General features: G+C 36.9%; 1 protein-coding gene across 2 annotated transcripts in view; it reads right to left on the bottom strand.

The window, feature by feature from the left end:
* Positions 1–1209: 1209 nt before the first annotated feature.
* The window catches only part of LOC117421395 (neuronal membrane glycoprotein M6-a), a 90203-nt gene continuing 71445 nt past the window's right edge, over positions 1210–19967 (bottom strand). For both annotated transcript variants that reach the window (XM_034035765.3, XM_034035764.3), the window contains exons 4-7: positions 19333–19486; positions 18009–18085; positions 17352–17417; positions 1210–9041 (exon numbers count right to left, since the gene is read on the bottom strand). In XM_034035765.3, coding sequence (XP_033891656.1) covers positions 8889–9041; positions 17352–17417; positions 18009–18085; positions 19333–19486 — 450 coding nt within the window. In that variant the 3' untranslated portion in view covers positions 1210–8888. The remainder of the gene's footprint in view (positions 9042–17351; positions 17418–18008; positions 18086–19332; positions 19487–19967) is intronic.

Genomic DNA, 19967 nt, shown 5'->3' with positions numbered 1-19967 from the left:
AGTCTATATTTTCTTACTGCGCAAAACAGAAGTAACCGGTAAGTCGAGCTCCAATAAGTCACAAATCACAAATCCACACGCTGAGGAAAAAACGCCAAAGTCAAATAAAAATCAACTGGTTGGATTTTACTTACCACAGGCTAAAGTGTAGTAGACAAACTATACAAAAAGTCAACACTGCCTGAAACGTTTGCACGGTGTAAATGGTCAATTAATTAATAGGCTAAGCGCTTCTTTTGGTTGCCTCGCTGTCTCCGCCGTCTAATCAGCATACGATGCCATGCATAATATGAGGGTCGCTATGTTGGGCTAAGTTAATACAAAAATGTGTACAGGGCAGTATTAATTAAATCTGAATACATAGTAATCACCAGTATCTAATCATGGTCAGTAATTCAGTCTTAGCAGTGTGCGACGCCCAGTTGGGAAAAACTCAATTGTAACGTCAAACCAAAACTGAGCACCACTGATGGCAGAATCTGTGCATACTCAGATGAGATGAGTCGGGACGGCTTGAGTCGGGCTGCGTGCGGCGGGCCTTAGGTTATTGTTATATTAACCCTTTGTATACCGTTGTGTGTATACCAACATCTAAACATGTCTCTTTATTTATAAATGTGTCTGTATCTAAACATCTAAGCCAAATTATTTTATACAATAGACTGCAATCATCCTTAAATTGTTAAAATGTACCTTTTGGTTTCTTGTTACCGGTATGTTTTCTTCTTGCAGAGCAGATTTTCATAAAAACATAAGACTTAAGTGTTTGAGTAAATTAAAATGAAAAAAAAAAAGGTTCGTGTAACAAGATAAATACATATCCCAGGGGGCGGCGCACAATTGGTCAAGTGCTGCCCAGGCGGGGTAGGGGTTAGGTCGGCTGGGGAGTCCTTGGCTCACCATGCACCAGCGACCCCTGTGGCTGGCCGGGCGCTGCAGGCTGACCTGTACGCAATTCAGAACTGCGTGGTCCTCTGACGCTGTAAGTTCTGGATATGGCTGCACGGCTGGCTTGCAGAGTGGAAAAAAAGCAGACGGCTGACGGCACTCGCTTCAGAGGACGCGAGTGCTCGTCTTCGTCGCTCCTGAGTTAGTTCGGGGGTTGCAGCGGTGAGCCAGGTAGAATAATAATTGGGAGAAAATTGGAAAATGAATAGAAATAATTGTTCAAAAAACAAAACCGATATATACATATACTTCTTAAATTAATTAATAACAAGTACACAAGTGTATTTTATTTATGCAAGCAATTTGTTCCTACAGTTCAAAAAAAGCAACTGTCAAGCTGTTGGCACATTTATGTACAAATCAGATTCATTTTACAGCCAGCTACAAAGCATTGTTTGTGGAAGTACAAAATACTTATACAAGGATACGCCAAAAGCATCATCAGGTTAATATTGAATACTTAACATCATTACAGTTATCAATATAAGACATGGTTTAAAAATCATCACAAACTATAAAGAAACCAGTCAATCACTACAACCTAATAATAGCAGAAAGAGATTAAGCATAATACTGTTAGCGAAGGAACAGTAATACCGCACATTTCATACAACAGTTGACTCAGCAAGACAGTCTCTAAGTGTAAAAAAAAAAAAAAAAAAAAAATTGAAATTAGTAAACTATTACCATTTAATGCATAACCATGCCACAAATAACAACAATATTCAGTCTTTACCTAATACAAGATTTGTTAAAAAACAATGTTGCATGACAAGTAACAGTAGAGTTTAACTCTGGTTTTAATAGAAATGCACTAACACTGATCAAGAGCTCACAATGGTTCAATAAGTGCACAAAACTAGCTTTTGAAACACTGACAAAACAAGAATTGTCAGGCTACAAAGTTTAGACACCGTACTGCAAAACCAAGAGCAGTATAAATAGGCAACACAGATCCAAAACACCAAGTTTGGTCCAGAATTAAGGATAATATTTTATTTTTTTGACTGGCAGGGTGAAAGCCCAAAATGTAAATAGTGTGTGTGTATATATATATATATATATATATATATATATATATATATATATATATATATATATATATAATCTCAGACTTGTAGTCGAGTCATCAGGGTCCAAGTCACTATGATTCGAGACCGTCCCAGTCCGAGTCCAAGTCCAAGTCCGAGTCCTTGAAACAAACTCAAATCAATTTTTATTCAACTAGTGGTAGTAGTGGGGGAACAGTTTAGCTAATGACCGCTGTCCGATATCCCTCAGAAAGAATGCACAAATAATAAAAAATAAAAGATTTATTTTTTCTAGCTAGATTATTTTATTTGCTGCCTATTTCAACTTGTCTGTCACTATCTTCTTTTCTTTTGGAATTGGAATACTGTTTGAATTTACCTGAAGTTTATAGATAAGCTTTAAGCTCAAGTTTGTGGATGTTGTTTTTCACTTTGATTTAAGCCGTGATCTGGACTATAGAGCCAGTGTAGTGTTAGAAAGTAGTACATCATCAGATTGCAAGTAGTGTGCTGTCAGATTTTGGTACAGGTGCAATCAATTGCGATCTGATGGGTGTTTTTCTATTGTCAAAAACAGGTACATTTACCGTTAATTACTTATACTAAATGTACAAGACCCAATGTATTGCATATGATAAATATTTGCATACATTAAAAACAATGTAAAAGACTATATGATAAATATATGATAAATATGATAAATTTGATGAAAAAAGATGTAAAAGACCGAAAACAGCATACCATGCCAGATTTGAATGGGCGATTCCTTGCTTTCTTAGCGGAAGTTGTTTAGATTTGTGCTTCAGTTAATTTGATTTATGATAATGTATTTTTATCTTTTCTCTACATAAAAACATTATATTTATGTATTTCCCCTTTGTGTAGGTTCATAATAGAGTGAAAACATGAAGTCCACACAGACAGATTTCTAGGTTGACGCTTCACAGCGTATTGTTAATGTGTTTTTCCCGCATCCATAATATATTATTTTCATTTTGGTAAATTAAGTGGTATTAAGTTATTCTGTCGTTCTTTTTTTGGTATCAAGCAGTCCTTCTGTCATATCAGTCTGATATATCTGCCTGTTTGACGGTAGGAAATTTTCGATTTGAAACTTTAGTGCGTAGTTTTACACTGAATTTGCCATGTGAATTAATTGATGTCGTTTGCAAACAGTGATGGCGTGTGCTGGGAACAAGTGGAGATTAGAAGCAAAGCACAGAATATTTACTCACACGGCGACTTTCTGATATGAATTAAGAAGCTCTAAAAGTACGATTATAACTTATATGATTATTCTTTTTTCATTCATTTTTGTTTTCAGTAAACTCAAAATTATTAAGGTGACCAATGTTCTTTTGTTTTCAGTGCAAACAAATAAATTATATTCCAGAGATTCAAGGAGTTCAGGAAAATCAAATTACATATTTTTCAAGAATGCCGTTTTAGAAATGTATTAGAACACAGTTTAAAGTAGTAAAGAGAAATAATAACGTACTTGTTTACCATGCTGACATTATTTATTCCTTATAAAACTTAACGCAAAAAAGGGGAAAAAAAACTTGGGTCTGCTATGGTTGCAGTTGGATTTATGTGGGGGAGGGGTTGTTTATGCTGCAACCTAACTCGCTTCCACTTTCGTATTCTTACTATGACAACAGGGCTAACCAGTGATTGTATAATGTTTTGTTGGGTGTGTTTTATTGTGCACAGGTTTCCTAGTAACTCTAATATTATTTGTGTAATAGAAAATAAAAAAGGACTTGTCATTAATATCTCCGAGTCACAGAGCCCGATTGTTCGAGTCTGAGTCCCAATCCGAGCACACAAGGCCGTATCCGAGTCGAGTCTGAGTCTTTTGCAGTCTGAGTCACGAAAAACACGACTCAAGTCCGAGTCCCGGACTCAAGCCCTACAAGTCTGAGATATATATAATATATATATATATATATATATATATATATATAGGGTTGGCAGGGAGAGGGTTAAAATCCTCCTTGCCAGCATACATGTGAGAATGTGGCTTGAGTCTTAATTGAATGATTGATGATTAATTAGACTCCAGCCACATGGGATATAAGGGGAGAAAATCCTTTGTTTGGGAAAGTGTTTTGAGAGGACTTAGGTGAGTAGTTAGGCGAGTCTAGCCTTTTTGTTTTGGTCTGTGAAGGCGAATGCCCAGCAAGACATAAGTATTGTTTTGTTTTGTGTGAACCTTTTATTTTGGCCCTAGTGCCAGTTGTTTTGTTCTTGTGTTTGTTTTGTTTATTTTGTTAATAAATGTGCACCAACAGCATTTTAATAACTGTAGTTTCTAACCTCTGAGTCTCATTCTTGACGCTTTCGTGCTACAGTGACATTTAATGTCTTCTGTTAAACAGTTTAACACACAGCTTTATAACCCATGGATATTCCTAAACAAAGAAAAATCAGGAGTTCTATTCGGTGTAGACCTTTTATTCGGTATTAAGATTCAGAATTTTAACTAAACTTCTGCTATACCATTCATTCTCTGCTACCAGTCAAGTTCATACAATTGTAGTCAAATTAACAAATAACATTACGGACAAGTGGTACAGTACAGTGCCTTGCATAAGTGTTCACCCCCCTTGGACTTTTCCACATTTTGTAGTGTTACAACCTGGAATTAAAATGGATTTAATTAGGATTTTTTGTCACTGATCTACACAAAATAGTCCATAATGTCGAAGTGGGGAAAAAAAATCTACATATTTTTCAAAATTATTTACAAATTAAAAACTAAAAAGTCTTGATTGCATAAGTATTTACCCCCTTTGCTGTGACACCCCTAAATAAGCTCTGGTGCAACCAATTGCCTTCAGAAGTCACATAATTAGTTGAATGGAGTCCACCTGTGTGCAATTAAAGTGTCACATGATCTCAGATTAAATACACCTGTTTCTGGAAGGCCCCAGAGTTTGTTAGAGAGCATATCTAAACAAACAGCATCATGAAGACCAAGGAGCTATCAAAACAAGTCCGGGATAAAGTTCTGGAGAAGCACCAATCAGGGTTGGGTTATAAAAAAATATCCCAAACTTTGAACATCCCCCCGGAGCACCGTTAAATCCATTATTAAAAAATGGAAAGAATATGGCACAACCGAGACTGCCTAGAGAAGGCCGTCCACCAAAACTCAGTGACCAGGTAAGGAGGGCATTAGTCAGAGAAGCAACCAAGAGGCCAATGGTAACTCTGAAGGAGCTGGAGAGATCCACAGCTGAGATGGGAGAAACCGTCCATGGGACAACTATAACCCGGATGCTCCACAAAACTGGGCTTTATGGAAGAGTGGCGAGAAGAAAGCCATTGCTGAAAAAAACCCATATCAAATCTTGTTTGGATTTTGCCAAAAGGCATGTGGGAGACACAGCAAACATGTGGAAAAAGGTTCTCTGGACTGATGAGACCAAAATTGAACTTTTTGGCCTTAGCGCAAAACGCTATGTGTGGCGCAAAGCCAACACTGCTCATCACCCTGAGAACAGCATCCCCACGGTGGAGCATGGTGGTGGCAGCATCATGTTATGGGGATGCTTTTCATCGGCAGGGACTGGGAAACTGGTCAGGATTGAGGGCAAGATGGATGGAGCCAAATACAGGGAAATTCTAGAGGATAACCTGTTTCAGTCTACAAGAGACCTGGGACTGGGGCGGAGGTTACCTTCCAGCAGGACAATGACCCCAAAACAACAGCCAAAGCCACACTGGAGTGGTTTAAAAACAAGAACCTGAATGTCTTAGAATGGCCCAGTCAAAGCCCAGTCCTCAATCCGATTGAGAATCTGTGGCAAGACTTGAAAATTGCTGTTCACCAATGGTCCCCATCCAACTTGACAGAGCTTGAGCAATTTTGCCAAGAAGAATGGGCAACAATTGCAGGATCCAGATGTGCAAAGCTGGTAGAGACTTACCCAAAAAGACTCACAGCTGTAATTGCTGCCAAAGGTGCTTCTACCAAGTATTGACTCGGGGGGGGGGGGTGAATACTTATGCAACCAAGAAATGTCTTTTTTTTTGTTTAATTAACTTTTGTGTCACAATAAAAAATATTTTGCACCTTCAAAGTGTTAAGTATGTTGTGTAAATCAAATGGTAAAAATCCCAATTAAATCCATTTTAATACCAGGTTGTAACACTACAAAATGTGGAAAAGTCCAAGGGGGGTGAATACTTATGCAAGGCACTGTACATAAAACAAAAACATGTTAGATAAGGACATCTTTTTGGGGCATACCATTGTAAAACCCAATCTCTCATGATGCATTAGTTTAGACTACACTGTCTTGCTAATTAAAAGCCTTGTTTCAGCCTGAGATGTAAATTAACAAGAGAGTAGGTCAAAATAATTTACTCTCCTTGAAACAGGTCCCCCCCCCTTTAAGTGGGATATTCACGTATTCTCTCTGTTTGTTTAGTTTAATATGTTTTTAAACTGAGATTAATGTCTTTTGCAAGCATCACAGTAACATCATTAATTGGGATAAGCGTGTTTTCTGTAGTAAGCTCCTATGGAATTACCAAAAATAAAATTACTCCACATGACTGACTGCATTTAAAAATACTGGCTCAAGATAGAATAAAAATATATAAAAAAAAGGTTATTTGCATGTGTAATTATGGCTTGCAATGAACTAAAACAAATGAATCATTGACAGAGTCTGTCCAAAAAGCTCATCCATTAAAACATACCCAAATGATCATTGTTGCAGGTATCAACTTAGCATCTTTATCATCTTTGTAATGGGTTATGATTTGTTCAGTCCCTTTTATAGCAATGTTGAAATTAATTACACTTTGCACAGCTGGCTTAACTACCCAGTCCTTCAAACATTTTGGTTAAGCTATGACATTTTGTGAAATTATATTTAGGTTATATTGTCTGAAGGAAAAGCTACATATTCTTCATACTGTACTGTGGTACAGCACTTTTATCGTCAAAAACTGGCACTAGTTGATACAAATCTATGTATGTCTGGTAAATGTTGGACTGTCTGGTAATTTAAAACGACAAGGCATTTTTATCTGAAGCCCTGTAAAATGAGTATAGAAGTCAACACCTGGAAAAAAAGTGATAGTCCTTCCTCCCTCCCCCCAAATAAATACAGTGACATTGAATGTTAAGTGGTAAAGCAATGACAACTTAACATAATTAAGATAGAAACTTACTAAGTTAAAAACTAAACTGATCTGAATTTAAATTACAAATAAAAAATAACCCCCAAATAAAGGTAAAGGGATATCCTCAAAAATGTAGTGAGTGTTATGTCCCCCAGACCATCTTTATATGGCAAAACCCTTACAATAGTTCAGAAAAGTTAACCGAGAAGAAAGAAAAAGCAGGAACTTAAAGTCCATATCTCACATAGAAAATCATTTTTTGGCTTTGGGGTCATACAAATCCCCATGATCAATTTTAGAGCACCAAGAGACTATCGTAAAACTGTCAATAATTCCTGAAAAGACCAACAATGCACCGATGATGCACGAAATTGGCGTGACGTCACTAAGGGAACACATACCAGGAACAGATGAGAGATATACATGGCTTCAGACTGTGAAAGTGATCATTAGGAATTTCTCCACCGTTTTCTGTATTACAATAAGGACAGCGGGAGTGTGGTGTGTAATGAAAGAAATTGTGGGGAGGAAGAATAAGTGGTTTGAGGCCCGATTCCGAGCTGTTTAGAACCTCCAGCAGGAGAAAATAATCACGCTGGCATGAGGAATGCGAGCGACACGCCCCCTTGTCTGCAGGTTGGCAATTCTGAATGATGTTCTTAACCCTGGCTAGCAGTTCATTTATGGCAATACAAAAAATAAAAAAAAAGTGTTGTTCTATATTTGGTTTGTTGTACTGTTTATATCTTGCAAATAGTGTTTACCGTTTCCGATCCACTTAAAAAATAAAGCATTGTTTATATTACAGGGCCGAGATGACTTGCATGGTCATGTACAGCTCTTCAACTTCACACACTTATGCTTTCCTCGATTTAGTGAAATGAAATAGGCCTAACCTCCTTGTGAACTGCACGTAATGATAAATATTTCTTGGCAGACGCCCTTACCCAGTAATGTGCATATGAACGTTACCTTAAAGATAAAACTGAAAATCGAAAGCTTACCTAAAAAAGCTGGATGAGTGGATTTATTCTTTTGATTTCTGCATCAGAAATCTTCAGCACGCAATGTGTTTGTACTGATTTATAGTACTCTGACATTATTGTTTTTAATTAAGTTTCTAAATGGTTCCGCTGTTGTCGGGAAAATGAATCAATGGTCACTTGATGATTGTCTTCGTGAACAGCTGTCTTTGTAAAGGTCTGCGTGTGTTTGTGAACTTGTGTACCAGTGTCTTACAAAAGAGAAAAATACAATTTGTACCTGCCAGAAACCAACAAACAAAAGCTTTAGTCTCCGTGTTCCGAAGTGATCATTGCATTGTGCACTGACGAACTCGCTCATTTTACTTTCACTGAATACAGTACTTTTTTTTCATGCAGTGCATTCCCTTGTACCTATCTGAGGTGAAATGTATTTTTAACACAGTTTAACCATCACAAAATAGTGTATGTATGATCGTTTTGCTTATGCCATAGACATATGCATGCATGTTTATGGTTTATGGTTCGTGGTTTCCCCTAGTGACGTCACAGATGTCAAGATTCGAAATCAGGGCTTTTTGGCGGAAGCACTCAAAACAAGCTGTACGACTGTACATTTCTTACAGTTACAGCGCAAAAGTATAAATGATATATATATATATATATATATATATATATATATTTTTTTTTTTTTTAGAACACGATTATAGTGTAGTTTAATAAAATATAATCAGATTGTAATGTGAAATAGGTGACATATGGACTTTAAGAACAAGCGTGTATTTTATGTGTATGCATTAAGTCGCTCTTTTGAGCGAGTGGAGTGGATGTCATGAAGCTCTTGTTCTTCCTTCGATTTGATATCCTCATATTTTTGCATTCTGCATGCATCTTTCACATAAGCCCAGTTGGCTGAGAGGACCATTAGGTAGTGGATCTGAAAGAAACAAGCAGTAGTGATTTAGTAAGGCGCTGGTTTAGTAGCAAGGAATACTGTTACTCACAGTGTAATAATAGGTGTGCTCCTTCACAGTGTGGAGTAGTGGTTAGGGCTCTGGACTCTTGACCGGAGGGTTGTGGGTTCAATCCTCAGTGGGGGACACTGCTGTTGTACCCTTGAGCAAGGTACTTTACCTAGATTGCTCCAGTAAAAACCCAACTGTATAAATGGGTAATTGTATGTAAAAATAATGTGATATCTGTATAATGTGAAATAATGTATAATGTGATATCTTGTAACAATTGTAAGTCGCCCTGGATAAGGGCGTCTGCTAAGAAATAAATAAATAAAATAAAATAATAATAAATTGTTAGGGGGTTGTACATGATAAACAAGATAAATACACAGACAGCTAAACACAATGAACTCATCAGTTATATTCAGAAGCAAATCATTATCCAACCAGTGATATTATAAACAAAGAATAAGAAGCTATTAGTCGTTATGTGACATCATGGATAACTGCCCAAGGTATCTGCATTCTACAACTGAAGGTCAATTCTGTGAGACTGACAGTAACAGAAAAGCTTTGCAGTCAGTGCTAATAAAGTTAATATAATCATGTCTTTATGACAGTGTTTACAAGAGCATTGCACTTCCATATCCCTTAAGGGTAAAGAGTGAAAGCCTGAGCAAATCTTCTTGGCCACTCCTGCTCCTGAAATGTTTGATGTTTCTAGGACGACATTTTCTTTAAAACTTTGTGCAGTATTTCCCCAGACTGTGATACTTCACTGCAACAAAGTTACGCATCAGAACTGAAACACTCATAACCTGTTGTAACAGTTAGAGAAAAGCGAATCATTAACACTCCTAGGTGACATTCCTATCTCAGAAACAAAATGCTTCCTTTTGACATAAAGCAAAAGTAAATAATACCACAGTTATCAATTATCCTGGGGATATCTAGCCCAGAGACGGGTAGAAGGCAATACATTTTCTTTCACTCCATCACTGCAAAATTGATTTACAGCAACAAAGATCCAAACACCATTCTGCATTAACATGAAACAACACTTTTAATACCACATTTCACCACTTGGAGGAGTGTTACTACAGTAATATGTAATATACCTAGTGTTCTGCATTTCTGGTTTATTCCGAATTTTACCGAGAAATTACAGGATTTCTTTTTAACTGCACATTGTTTTTTATTTATTTATACCCGATTTTTTGTCTACTATTCAATATTTTCACTGTACTATTTTCTAGGAAATACACAATATTTTGATTAAAATGCTGTTTTATTTTGACTCCCGACATGTAATAAGCAGCCCTACACTGTATCCTAGGATACAGAAGGTACGTTTAGATGTCAGAGGATCAAATGGTGTTCAAATGTGATTCTCTGTTCACAAACACATTATCATCTGATTCTGTTGGCCAATCAAAGTCTGATTATTGTGGCAAGTGCTGGGTGTAGTAACTAGCTTGATCAAAAACTAAATTGAAATACTCACACGAAAATACAATATTACTAGTGGATGAGGAATGGGAAGAAAACATAAAACAGTTTATGAATATTCAAAAGAAAACAAATGTTTCGAAGTATGCAAAAAGCAAAAATAGCAGTTGGTCAGATGAGGCAGAGGAAGCATAGCGTTGCAAATACTGCGGCATTGATGTACATGTTTGTGTGACAATAAAATAACATACTGAAAAATAACATTAAGCTAAAACAAGAAACTGAACTGAGAGGCAATTAATGTATGCTGCTTTTACACACGCTTTAATAAAAGACCATCGACTGACTGTTAATGAGTTTGTCAGAGCTCTGTGCTTTGTTGAACAGCCACTGTTTATTGCAGAGAGGTATGTATTGGTGACTTAGTGCGACAGTACTGTCCATCTGCTGAAACACCAACAATCTTAATCGTAAATATTTGACAGAAAATGATGATGCTTTAGTTGGTACTTGGTAAACTTATGGAACGCATTGATGGAAATGTCCAGTGTGATTTTTGACGTGTCTCCCGATGCCTTGGACCATCCACTTCTGTAAATTTTCTTTACTTTTTATGATTTCAAGGTGAATAAACCTGGCTTGTTTTGTGCTGATGTCATGTGCATACCTTCTGCAGATACATAATTCAGCAGATTTTCCAATTATTATAAAAACTTTTTTATTATTATTTTTATTTCCATATGTTTGTTTAAAGGTATTATTTTACTCAACAGAAAGACACAGCAGCATTATCTTGTATCCCCTGATGTTCAGAATGCACAAAAAAAGGTGAGGTACAGAAGGAAGTCACTCATCTACCTCAATTGTGTATCTTTATCAGTAAACTTCAAAAACTGTCTTGTCACTGTATTGTGGTCCAGCAATGTAGTTTAGTTTATTCAACTAGAAACAAAGGGCTGAGAATTGGCATCTCAGCCCATTGAATTGAATGGAAAGGCAAGGGCTGGATATGAACCACAAACCATACAGTTCAAAGACAAAAGTCTTACCATTCAACAACAGAGCAAGCTCTGTAGTCGAGAAGCAAGTATGTGTCTTTTACTGATGTCAGTATTATTAACTAATTAGCCACTAGGAGGAGACTTATTACATATTGTACAAATAAAACTGATATTACATTTGTATTAAATAATTTCTCATTACGAATATTTCCTCAAACTTTACTGAAGAATAAATAGGATTCCCAAAGATCATCCTTGTCTTAATTTACCCTATCTTTTACTGAGCCTATCCCATAGTTGCACAGGGGTTGGGTTTTGTGCTCTTTGGTAATAGCAACTCATTTTTTTTCTCATAAGTCTGAACAGAAGGTGTCAGCCTTGTGTTAAATGCTGGGACAGGCCTTTGCATCCTGGCATGTAGTCAGTGCACCTGTCTTGACAAATTGATTGCCTTTCCACCCTTGTTACTCAGGCATTATAATGTAGCTTTAATATTTCCTCTCCTCAGGGGCTCTCTTAAATTTAGTTTTCATTGTAGGCTGTCCTGCTGGCAATAGACAATCTCCTTTTCATATCAGGTTCCTTTCAGGGACCAAAACCTTTTTATCATTGTAGCATAACAGCTGATTTAATTGTGATATTGACTAACGGTACTAGGTACACGTAATACTATATCATTCTAAATATGGATGTGTTACCAGTTTCATTGCCTTCCAGTTGGAAATATACCATTTGAGTTGTCACGTTTGACCAAATTAAGTATATGAGCAAATGTGCTTTTAAAAAAAATTGAATTTCCAAACCGTTACTGCAATCCAAAGGGAATTTAGTAAAATACTGTATTAATGGTTGAATCTAGTAATCAGTGGACAAGCCTAATTTTCAGGGTGCTCTTGAGATAGGGATCTACTTTTACAAACAATGTGTGTTTGCCCACATTGCACATTAGAGGCAGTACATTTTTTTTCTATTAATAGTCTCAAATTCTTCTAGTCAGTCAAGGGTCACCCTTTCACTCGCTTTACAAGCCGTTATCACAAAAGGCCAAATTGTGTGGCACAAGTCAACATGTCTATCACATTTGATCTTCCTCTCTGTCTGTTATGTGTGCATAAATTAGCATCTGTTTTGTACTGTATAAACCAAGTATTCAAAAGTAGAAATTTTAGAAGTAACCCTTAAACCTGTCTTACTCATTGCGAAAAAGAAAAACATTTATTGTTATGTAGATGATCATTAACAAAAAATATATTCAGTAATATTTTGAAGTTGCTGTGTGTATGGTTTGTCTTGAATGTTTCCAGGGATTAAGATATGCAGTGTATTTATATATTTTTGAATTTGCTGTTAAATGATAAAATCTAGTGGAACATAAATAGAACCACCAATTACATGTTAAATAAGCAATCAATCTTATCCACCAACTGCATTTTCCTTCTTGGAACAAGATTCTTCAGGATTCCTAAGTGTTGTTTTGAAAAAGCCTGTGCCCTTTCTTCATTCAGTTTCTATGGCAACCATGTGCAGTGTATATTTAAAGCAGAGTGTCTCTCTGGAATCAAAAGCATTATATCTTTCAGTGGGCCTACATATTTAAACCAATTCTTATTTGAAATTTTAAGACTAACACTAAGGGTTTGTTACACATTACATCATTTTTGGGATACATATTTTTCTTCACTTTTCATGAACAGCAATTAGCAGGGTAAGGGTCAACCTTCTGGGGAAAAAAGGCTTTTGTAAGACTTGGCTTTGTACTTCACATTCCTTTAAAATATTTTAAGTAATGGAGGTTGCATAATCACTTTTCCACCATTCTTTTTTGTAACAATTAGCTTGAGAATGATCAAAACACATAACACTCATAATTTAAGGCGTGCATGTTTGATTACTAATAAGCATTAGAACATGTAAATTCAGCTCTGAATATATACAATAAAAACACAATCATAATACTATGATTTATTGTTACTGCAGTAATTAATTTTCCTAATTTTAATGGATTTTCTCTATAGATTTTTATTGCACTCTCAATCAAAAGCATACTGTATCTCTATTGATTCACACCATAGGCGGCGCATATAAAGCCAGGTTTTAAAAAACAGTGCAGCTTGTTACCCTTACTGTTTTTCTAATTTGCTTAAATATGCATACCATGTTTTAAAGTACAAGCTAGTGCTATGTTAAACTTGATTTATTTGGTCGCCTTACGTTGGAAAAAAAACCAATGTCATATAAAGTATATATGTAGCATCCTTGAGTGGTTTCAAGGTCTGTTTTGTGCTATAAAATATTATACAGTACAGGTGCTCAAAAAGACGCAGGAGAATGAATCCAGTTTACAGCTTTTATTAAACTATTTTTCAAACTCAACTCAAACTCAATGAAATACTGCATTTATATATATATATATATATATATATATATATATATATATATATATATATACAGACGTGCTCAAATTTGTTGGTACCCCTCCACAAAAAACAAAGAATGCACAATTTTCTCTGAAATAACTTGAAACTGACAAAAGTAATTGGCATCCACCATTGTTTATTCCATATTTAATAGAAATCAGACTTTGCTTTTGATTTTAGATTCAATATAATATTGTAAATAAGAAAACAAATAAAAATGGCATGGACAAAAATGATGGGACCACTAACCTAATATTTTGTTGCACAACCTTTAGAGGGAATCACTGCAATCAAACGTTTTCTGTAGCTCTCAATGAGACTTCTGCACCTGTTAACAGGTAGTTTGGCCCACTCTTCCTGAGCAAACTGCTCCAGCTGTCTCAGGTTTGATGGGTGCCTTCTCCAGACTGCAAGTTTCAGCTCTTTCCAAAGATGTTCGATAGGATTCAGATCAGGACTCATAGAAGGCCACTTCAAAATAGTCCAATGTTTTGTTCTTATCCATTCTTGGGTGCTTTTAGCTGTGTGTTTTGGGTCATTATCCTGTTGGAGGACCCATGACCTGCGACTGAGACAGAGCTTTCTGACACTGGGCAGTACGTTTCGCTCCAGAATGCCTTGATAGTCTTGAGATTTCATTGTGCCCTGCACAGATTCAAGGCACCCTGTGCCAGGCGCAGCAAAGCAGCCCCAAAACATAACCGAGCCTCCTCCATGTTTCACTGTAGGTATGGTGTTCTTTTCTTTGAAAGCTTCATTTTTTCGTCTGTGAACATAGAGCTGATGTGACTTGCAAAAAAGCTCCAGTTTTGACTCATCTGTCCAAAGGACATTCTCCCAGAAGGATTGTGGCTTGTCAATATGCATTTTAGCAAATTCCAGTCTGGCTTTTTTTATGTTTTTCTTTCAAAAGTGGAGTCCTCCTGGGTCTTCTTCCATGGAGCCCACTTTCGCTCAAAAAAGCGACGGATGGTGCGATGAGAAACTGACGTACCTTCACCTTGGAGTTCAGCTTGTATCTCTTTGGCAGTTACCCTTGGTTCTTTTTCTACCATTTGCACTATCCTTCTGTTCACTCTGGGGTCGATTTTCCTCTTGCGGCCGCGCCCAGGGAGGTTGGCTACAGTTCCATGGACCTTAAACTTCTTAATAATATTTGCAACTGTTGTCACAGGAACATCAAGCTGCTTGGAGATGGTCTTGTAGCCTTTACCTTTACCATGCTTGTCTATTATTTTCTTTCTGATCTCCTCAGACAACTCTCTCCTTTGCTTTCTCTGGTCCATGTTCAGTGTGGTGCACACAATGATACCAAACAGCACAGTGACTACTTTTCTCCATTTAAATAGGCTGAATGACTGATTACAAGATTGGAGACATGTTTGATACTAATTAAAGAAACTAATTAGTTTGAAATATCACTATAATCCAATTACACTATGTAACACAATTTTTGTTCCTGGGTAGTAAGTGTTATTTCTTAATTGCTTATGCCTCAAAAGTATAGAAAATGGCTATTATTCCCCACAAACTTTGCTTTTGTGACCAGGACAGTAATATTTTGAAATTTCCCTATTTCCAATGAGAAAACGGGCGAATTTGTGTCTTTTCGTTCACATAAAGTCAGAAAAAAACAACATATTAATCCAAATTAACATGTATTTATACTAAAGTAACACAAAAATGACTACAAAAGATTTAGAAGTGAGTAGTTTTTCGAGATTTACGATTATACTGTAAATCACTTTCACGAATCAGCACCCAAATGTAGTCTCCCATCATGTTCTCGTTATACTGTCCTTGGTAGCGGCGTTCAAAGTCTAGTATATCCTGGTGGAAGCGCTCGCCTTGCTCCTCCGAGTACGCTCCCATGTTCTCCTTGAATTTATCAAGATGAGCATCAAGGATATGGACTTTGAGGGACATCCTACAGCCCATTGTGCCGTAGTTCTTCACCAGAGTCTCAACCAGCTCCACATAGTTTTCAGCCTTGTGATTGCCCAGGAAGCCCCGAACCACTGCGACAAAGCTGTTCCAAGCTGCTTTCTCCTTACTAGTGAGCTTCTTGGGGAATTCATTGCACTCCAGGATCTTCTTTATCTGTGGTCCGACAAAGACACCGGCTTTGACCTTTGCCTCAGACAGCTTAGGGAAGAAGTCTTGAAGGTACTTGAAGGCTGCCGACTCCTTATCTAGAGCTCTGACAAATTGTTTCATAAGGCCCAATTTGATGTGCAGTGGTGGCATCAGCACCTTCCGGGGGTCCACCAGTGGCTCCCACTTGACGTTGTTCCTCCTCACAGAGAACTTGGTCCGCTGTGGCCAGTCCCGCCTGTGGTAGTGCGCCTTGGTGTCCCTGCTGTCCCAAAGGCAAAGATAGCAGGGAAACTTGGTAAAACCACCTTGGAGACCCATCAGGAATGCCACCATTTTGAAGTCTCCTATGACCTTGATGCCATCTCAGAAAAATGCACATATGTATCCACTTAGGCAGCTTGAACCAAACTGAACTGGTGGGCTTAAGGCCCCTGTATTTATACTACTATTTATATTACTGGAAAGTTCTAGAAGTTACTCCAAGTTTACTCAGCAATGAATCTATCTGGAATGTTCTGGAAAATAGGTACATTTCAAAATATCACTGTCCTGGTCACAAAAGCAAAGTTTGTGGGGAATAATAGCCATTTTCTATACTTTTGAGGCATAAGCAATTAGGAAATAACACTTACTACCCAGGAACAAAAAAAAAAAAAAAAAAAAAAATTGTTACACAGTGTTATTTATTACCTTTTCTAAGGGGTACCAACAAATGTGTCCAGGCCATTTTAGAATATCTTTGTAGAATAAGCAATAATTCATCTCTTTTCACAGCTTCTTTGCATTATTCTATGATATACCAAAGACATGCAAGTATACATGATAAAATAGCTTTTAATTTCATCACTTTTCAGGAGGAATGAAGCATTATTTCAATGAGCTGTAAGGGTACCAACAAATTTGAGCACGTCTGTATGTATAAAGGTTTGGCAGGTATAGCAATATTTTCTGTTGTAAAAGCAGCCATTAACTGAGCTTCCTGCAAGTACAAGCTCAGTCTCATCCATCAAGTAGCCTATTACATCTTAGGCTGACATATCAACACTTGTAAAACCATTTATCTGTTCCAGGCCTTTTTCTTTACGTTTTAAACCCAAATATCTTGTCCTTTTTTCTTAATTAGTCCTGCAAAGCTCTAATTTCATTTCAATATATGAAAAATTGTCCTGGGGGGTGGGACGGTTCATACCGACCCCACCCCCTACATCCTCACCACCAGACCTTGGCCCCCCCACTATTAGAAAGGCTCTAGGGCCGTTGTCACAACGACAGTTTAAACCTGACCAGTGTCCTGAGATAACAAGGCTAATAGATTTTCAGTGCTCACCATAGCAATGACCGCTGCTCCAGCTCCAGCAAGTGCAACAATAAACAAATGGAATGTCAGGTCAAGCTGTGAAGAAAAAACGTGTCATATTACTCCACAGAACAAACAGTGTGGGAAAAGTTTAAATAAGTAGGTAAGCCTGTATTATAGAACTGAATTAGGCATTCTATAATATATTGTAAATACAGTATGTTGTAAGGCACTGCTGGGTCCTTTAATATGTGGGCATGGTGATTGGGTTTGCTGGTACGCTAGACCAATATTACTCAAAACCATATTTCAGAATTTTGTAAAATGTTTAATGGTGAATCTTACTAAAGCCAAGTTTAATATGAGGAAGAAGTAGACATGTATATTATTGTGTTTTAAAACTTCAACCAGCATCCAATCTATTGTACCAATACACGGGTATTGTAGTTATCAACAAAAGCAACGGGCTCACAAATGTTAGTCAAAGTAGGGTGGTTATTTAATTTTTCACTGCCCTGTTCCTAAACCTGGGTCCAATTATGTCTAATGAACGGTGAATACTTTACCACTTCTGACTCACTACAGCACTGCATCTTGGCACAACATTTATAGAAAGATATCTAAAAGAAAGTTAACAAAGGCTTGACTGTTTAATGGTGAGTCTCACTGAACAATACCAAGACTGACCTCATTTGATTCACACATCTTGAAGAAATTCTCGGAACCTGTGCAGATCTTTTTTTCCTCTCCAATAGTTACAATTCCTTAAACATAAACAAAAGGAAATGCATACAAAAATCCAAGTTTCAAATAGGTTCAGATATTTTCAACTACATTTTCTGTTGTGAACAAAAACAAAGCACCTAAGGGAGTAGATTGTAAGAGGAAAGGACAGAGCTTAATGTTTTATCTCCAGCTTTTCCTGTTCTTCTTTTTCATAACCAACTCTAAAGCCAGTCTCTAGAAGTGTTCTCTATACTCCAGAAATACAACAGCAGTCTGTGACAGGACGGAAGCCCTGCAATGTAAATAGTGTAAATATGTGTGATTTGGACAGGAAGAGGTACAAATCCCTCCTTGAGGGAAGAACCCGTGAGAAAGTGGTCAAGCTAAATTGATTGCCAATTTAGCCTGGCCAGTGTATTAAAGAGATCAGTGTTCTCTGTTCCGGTCATTGTTATGGACTTACTGTACTGATTGGGGGTTACTTAAAACTCTTCACCTTGCCTTAAAGGGCCAGTTCTTTTGATTTATAGTTTTGTTTTTACTTGTTTATTTAGTTTAATACAATTGTGCAAACCTGTGCTGAAAAAAATGTGTGTGAGAATAAATTATGCTACCCTGTCACACAGCCATATTAAGTCATGCACACAAACACATTCAAAATACAAGTTGTATATAAACATACCAATCTGAAGTCAGTGCCTCAAATTGAGATGTCCGTCTTTGGCAAACAGGTTCATTTGTTATTGTAGGATACCGTTTATTAAATCTGACCTAGAGAATGTAACCAGTATCTCAAAGCATTATAATCTAGAAACCTAAAAGTCGCGTAACCACAATACGTCAGCCATCTTACGTCGCAGGCCTGTGGAGTTTCCATAACCTTGAAAATATGAAGTTGGCATCTCATATAGTGTATGAGATATTAGCAGCTGAATTTGGAGTGGTGGCAGAATCACATTTACTGTATAGGGATGTTTAATAATGTTTCTGCATAGTTCACGATGTCTCACATTTTGTATTTATACCAATGCATAAACTTTATTAAAAAATGTGTAAGCTAGTAACATTTAAATTCTAAAAACATATAATTGTAATAACTATTTAGCTTTTCTCAGCAGTTACAAATACTATCTGTGCTAAATAACATGCTCCTTTTCTGTCTGTGTCAACTGGTGCAGGCGCTGGATAGACAGTTTTAAATCCTGGAATGTTTTCTGTTGAAATTGGCAAACTGGGAAGGGAATTTCTGACTCATCACCTTATGATGCACTATGTATTTACATACCAAACTGACGGAGATCCAAGCACAGGTTGGCACCTTCAACAACAGTGGTATTCTGGCAAATTGTCCAGATATTGAAGTACATGAAGACTGGTAGGGAGGTGAAAGCTGTGACACCAAGCCAGGCCAGCATAAAGATGTATGTCAGCATGATGAACTGTAATTAGCAATAAAAAAGACAGGTGTAGGTGTTTCTAAACAAGTGTAAGCACTTAATTAATACACAACAAACTCCATATTGACTTCCTGCATTAAAACGGGTGTGCACACCTATTCATGCATGAGTACACGTATTATTTAACTGTTGCTTCTAATATATTAAGTCTCATACTAGTGGCTGTCATAGTAGTGGCTGTGAACGACAGCGTTTATCTAGTAGGTAATAGTTAGAATTTTCTTCTTTTTTTTTTTTTTTTTTTTTTTTTTAACTAAAATTTCATTTAATTACATTTTTGCTCACCCCCACCTGTGTTACTTAGCATGTTATTTTGTTGTTGTATTTGTTAGCAATTTTTATAGCTGTTGATGAATCTGCTTTCTACAATTCTCAAAAGCAATTTATTTTCTGTCTCCTTCATGGTTATCACTGCCAAGATTTCCATGACTATATCCAACTTGCCAATAACCAAATAGGGAGT

This window comes from Acipenser ruthenus, chromosome 1 (assembly GCF_902713425.1).
Source record: "Acipenser ruthenus chromosome 1, fAciRut3.2 maternal haplotype, whole genome shotgun sequence".
Classification (NCBI taxonomy): Eukaryota; Metazoa; Chordata; class Actinopteri; order Acipenseriformes; family Acipenseridae; genus Acipenser; species Acipenser ruthenus.
Note: the sequence above shows the minus strand (reverse complement) of the source record. Positions and strands in the feature narration are given on the sequence as shown.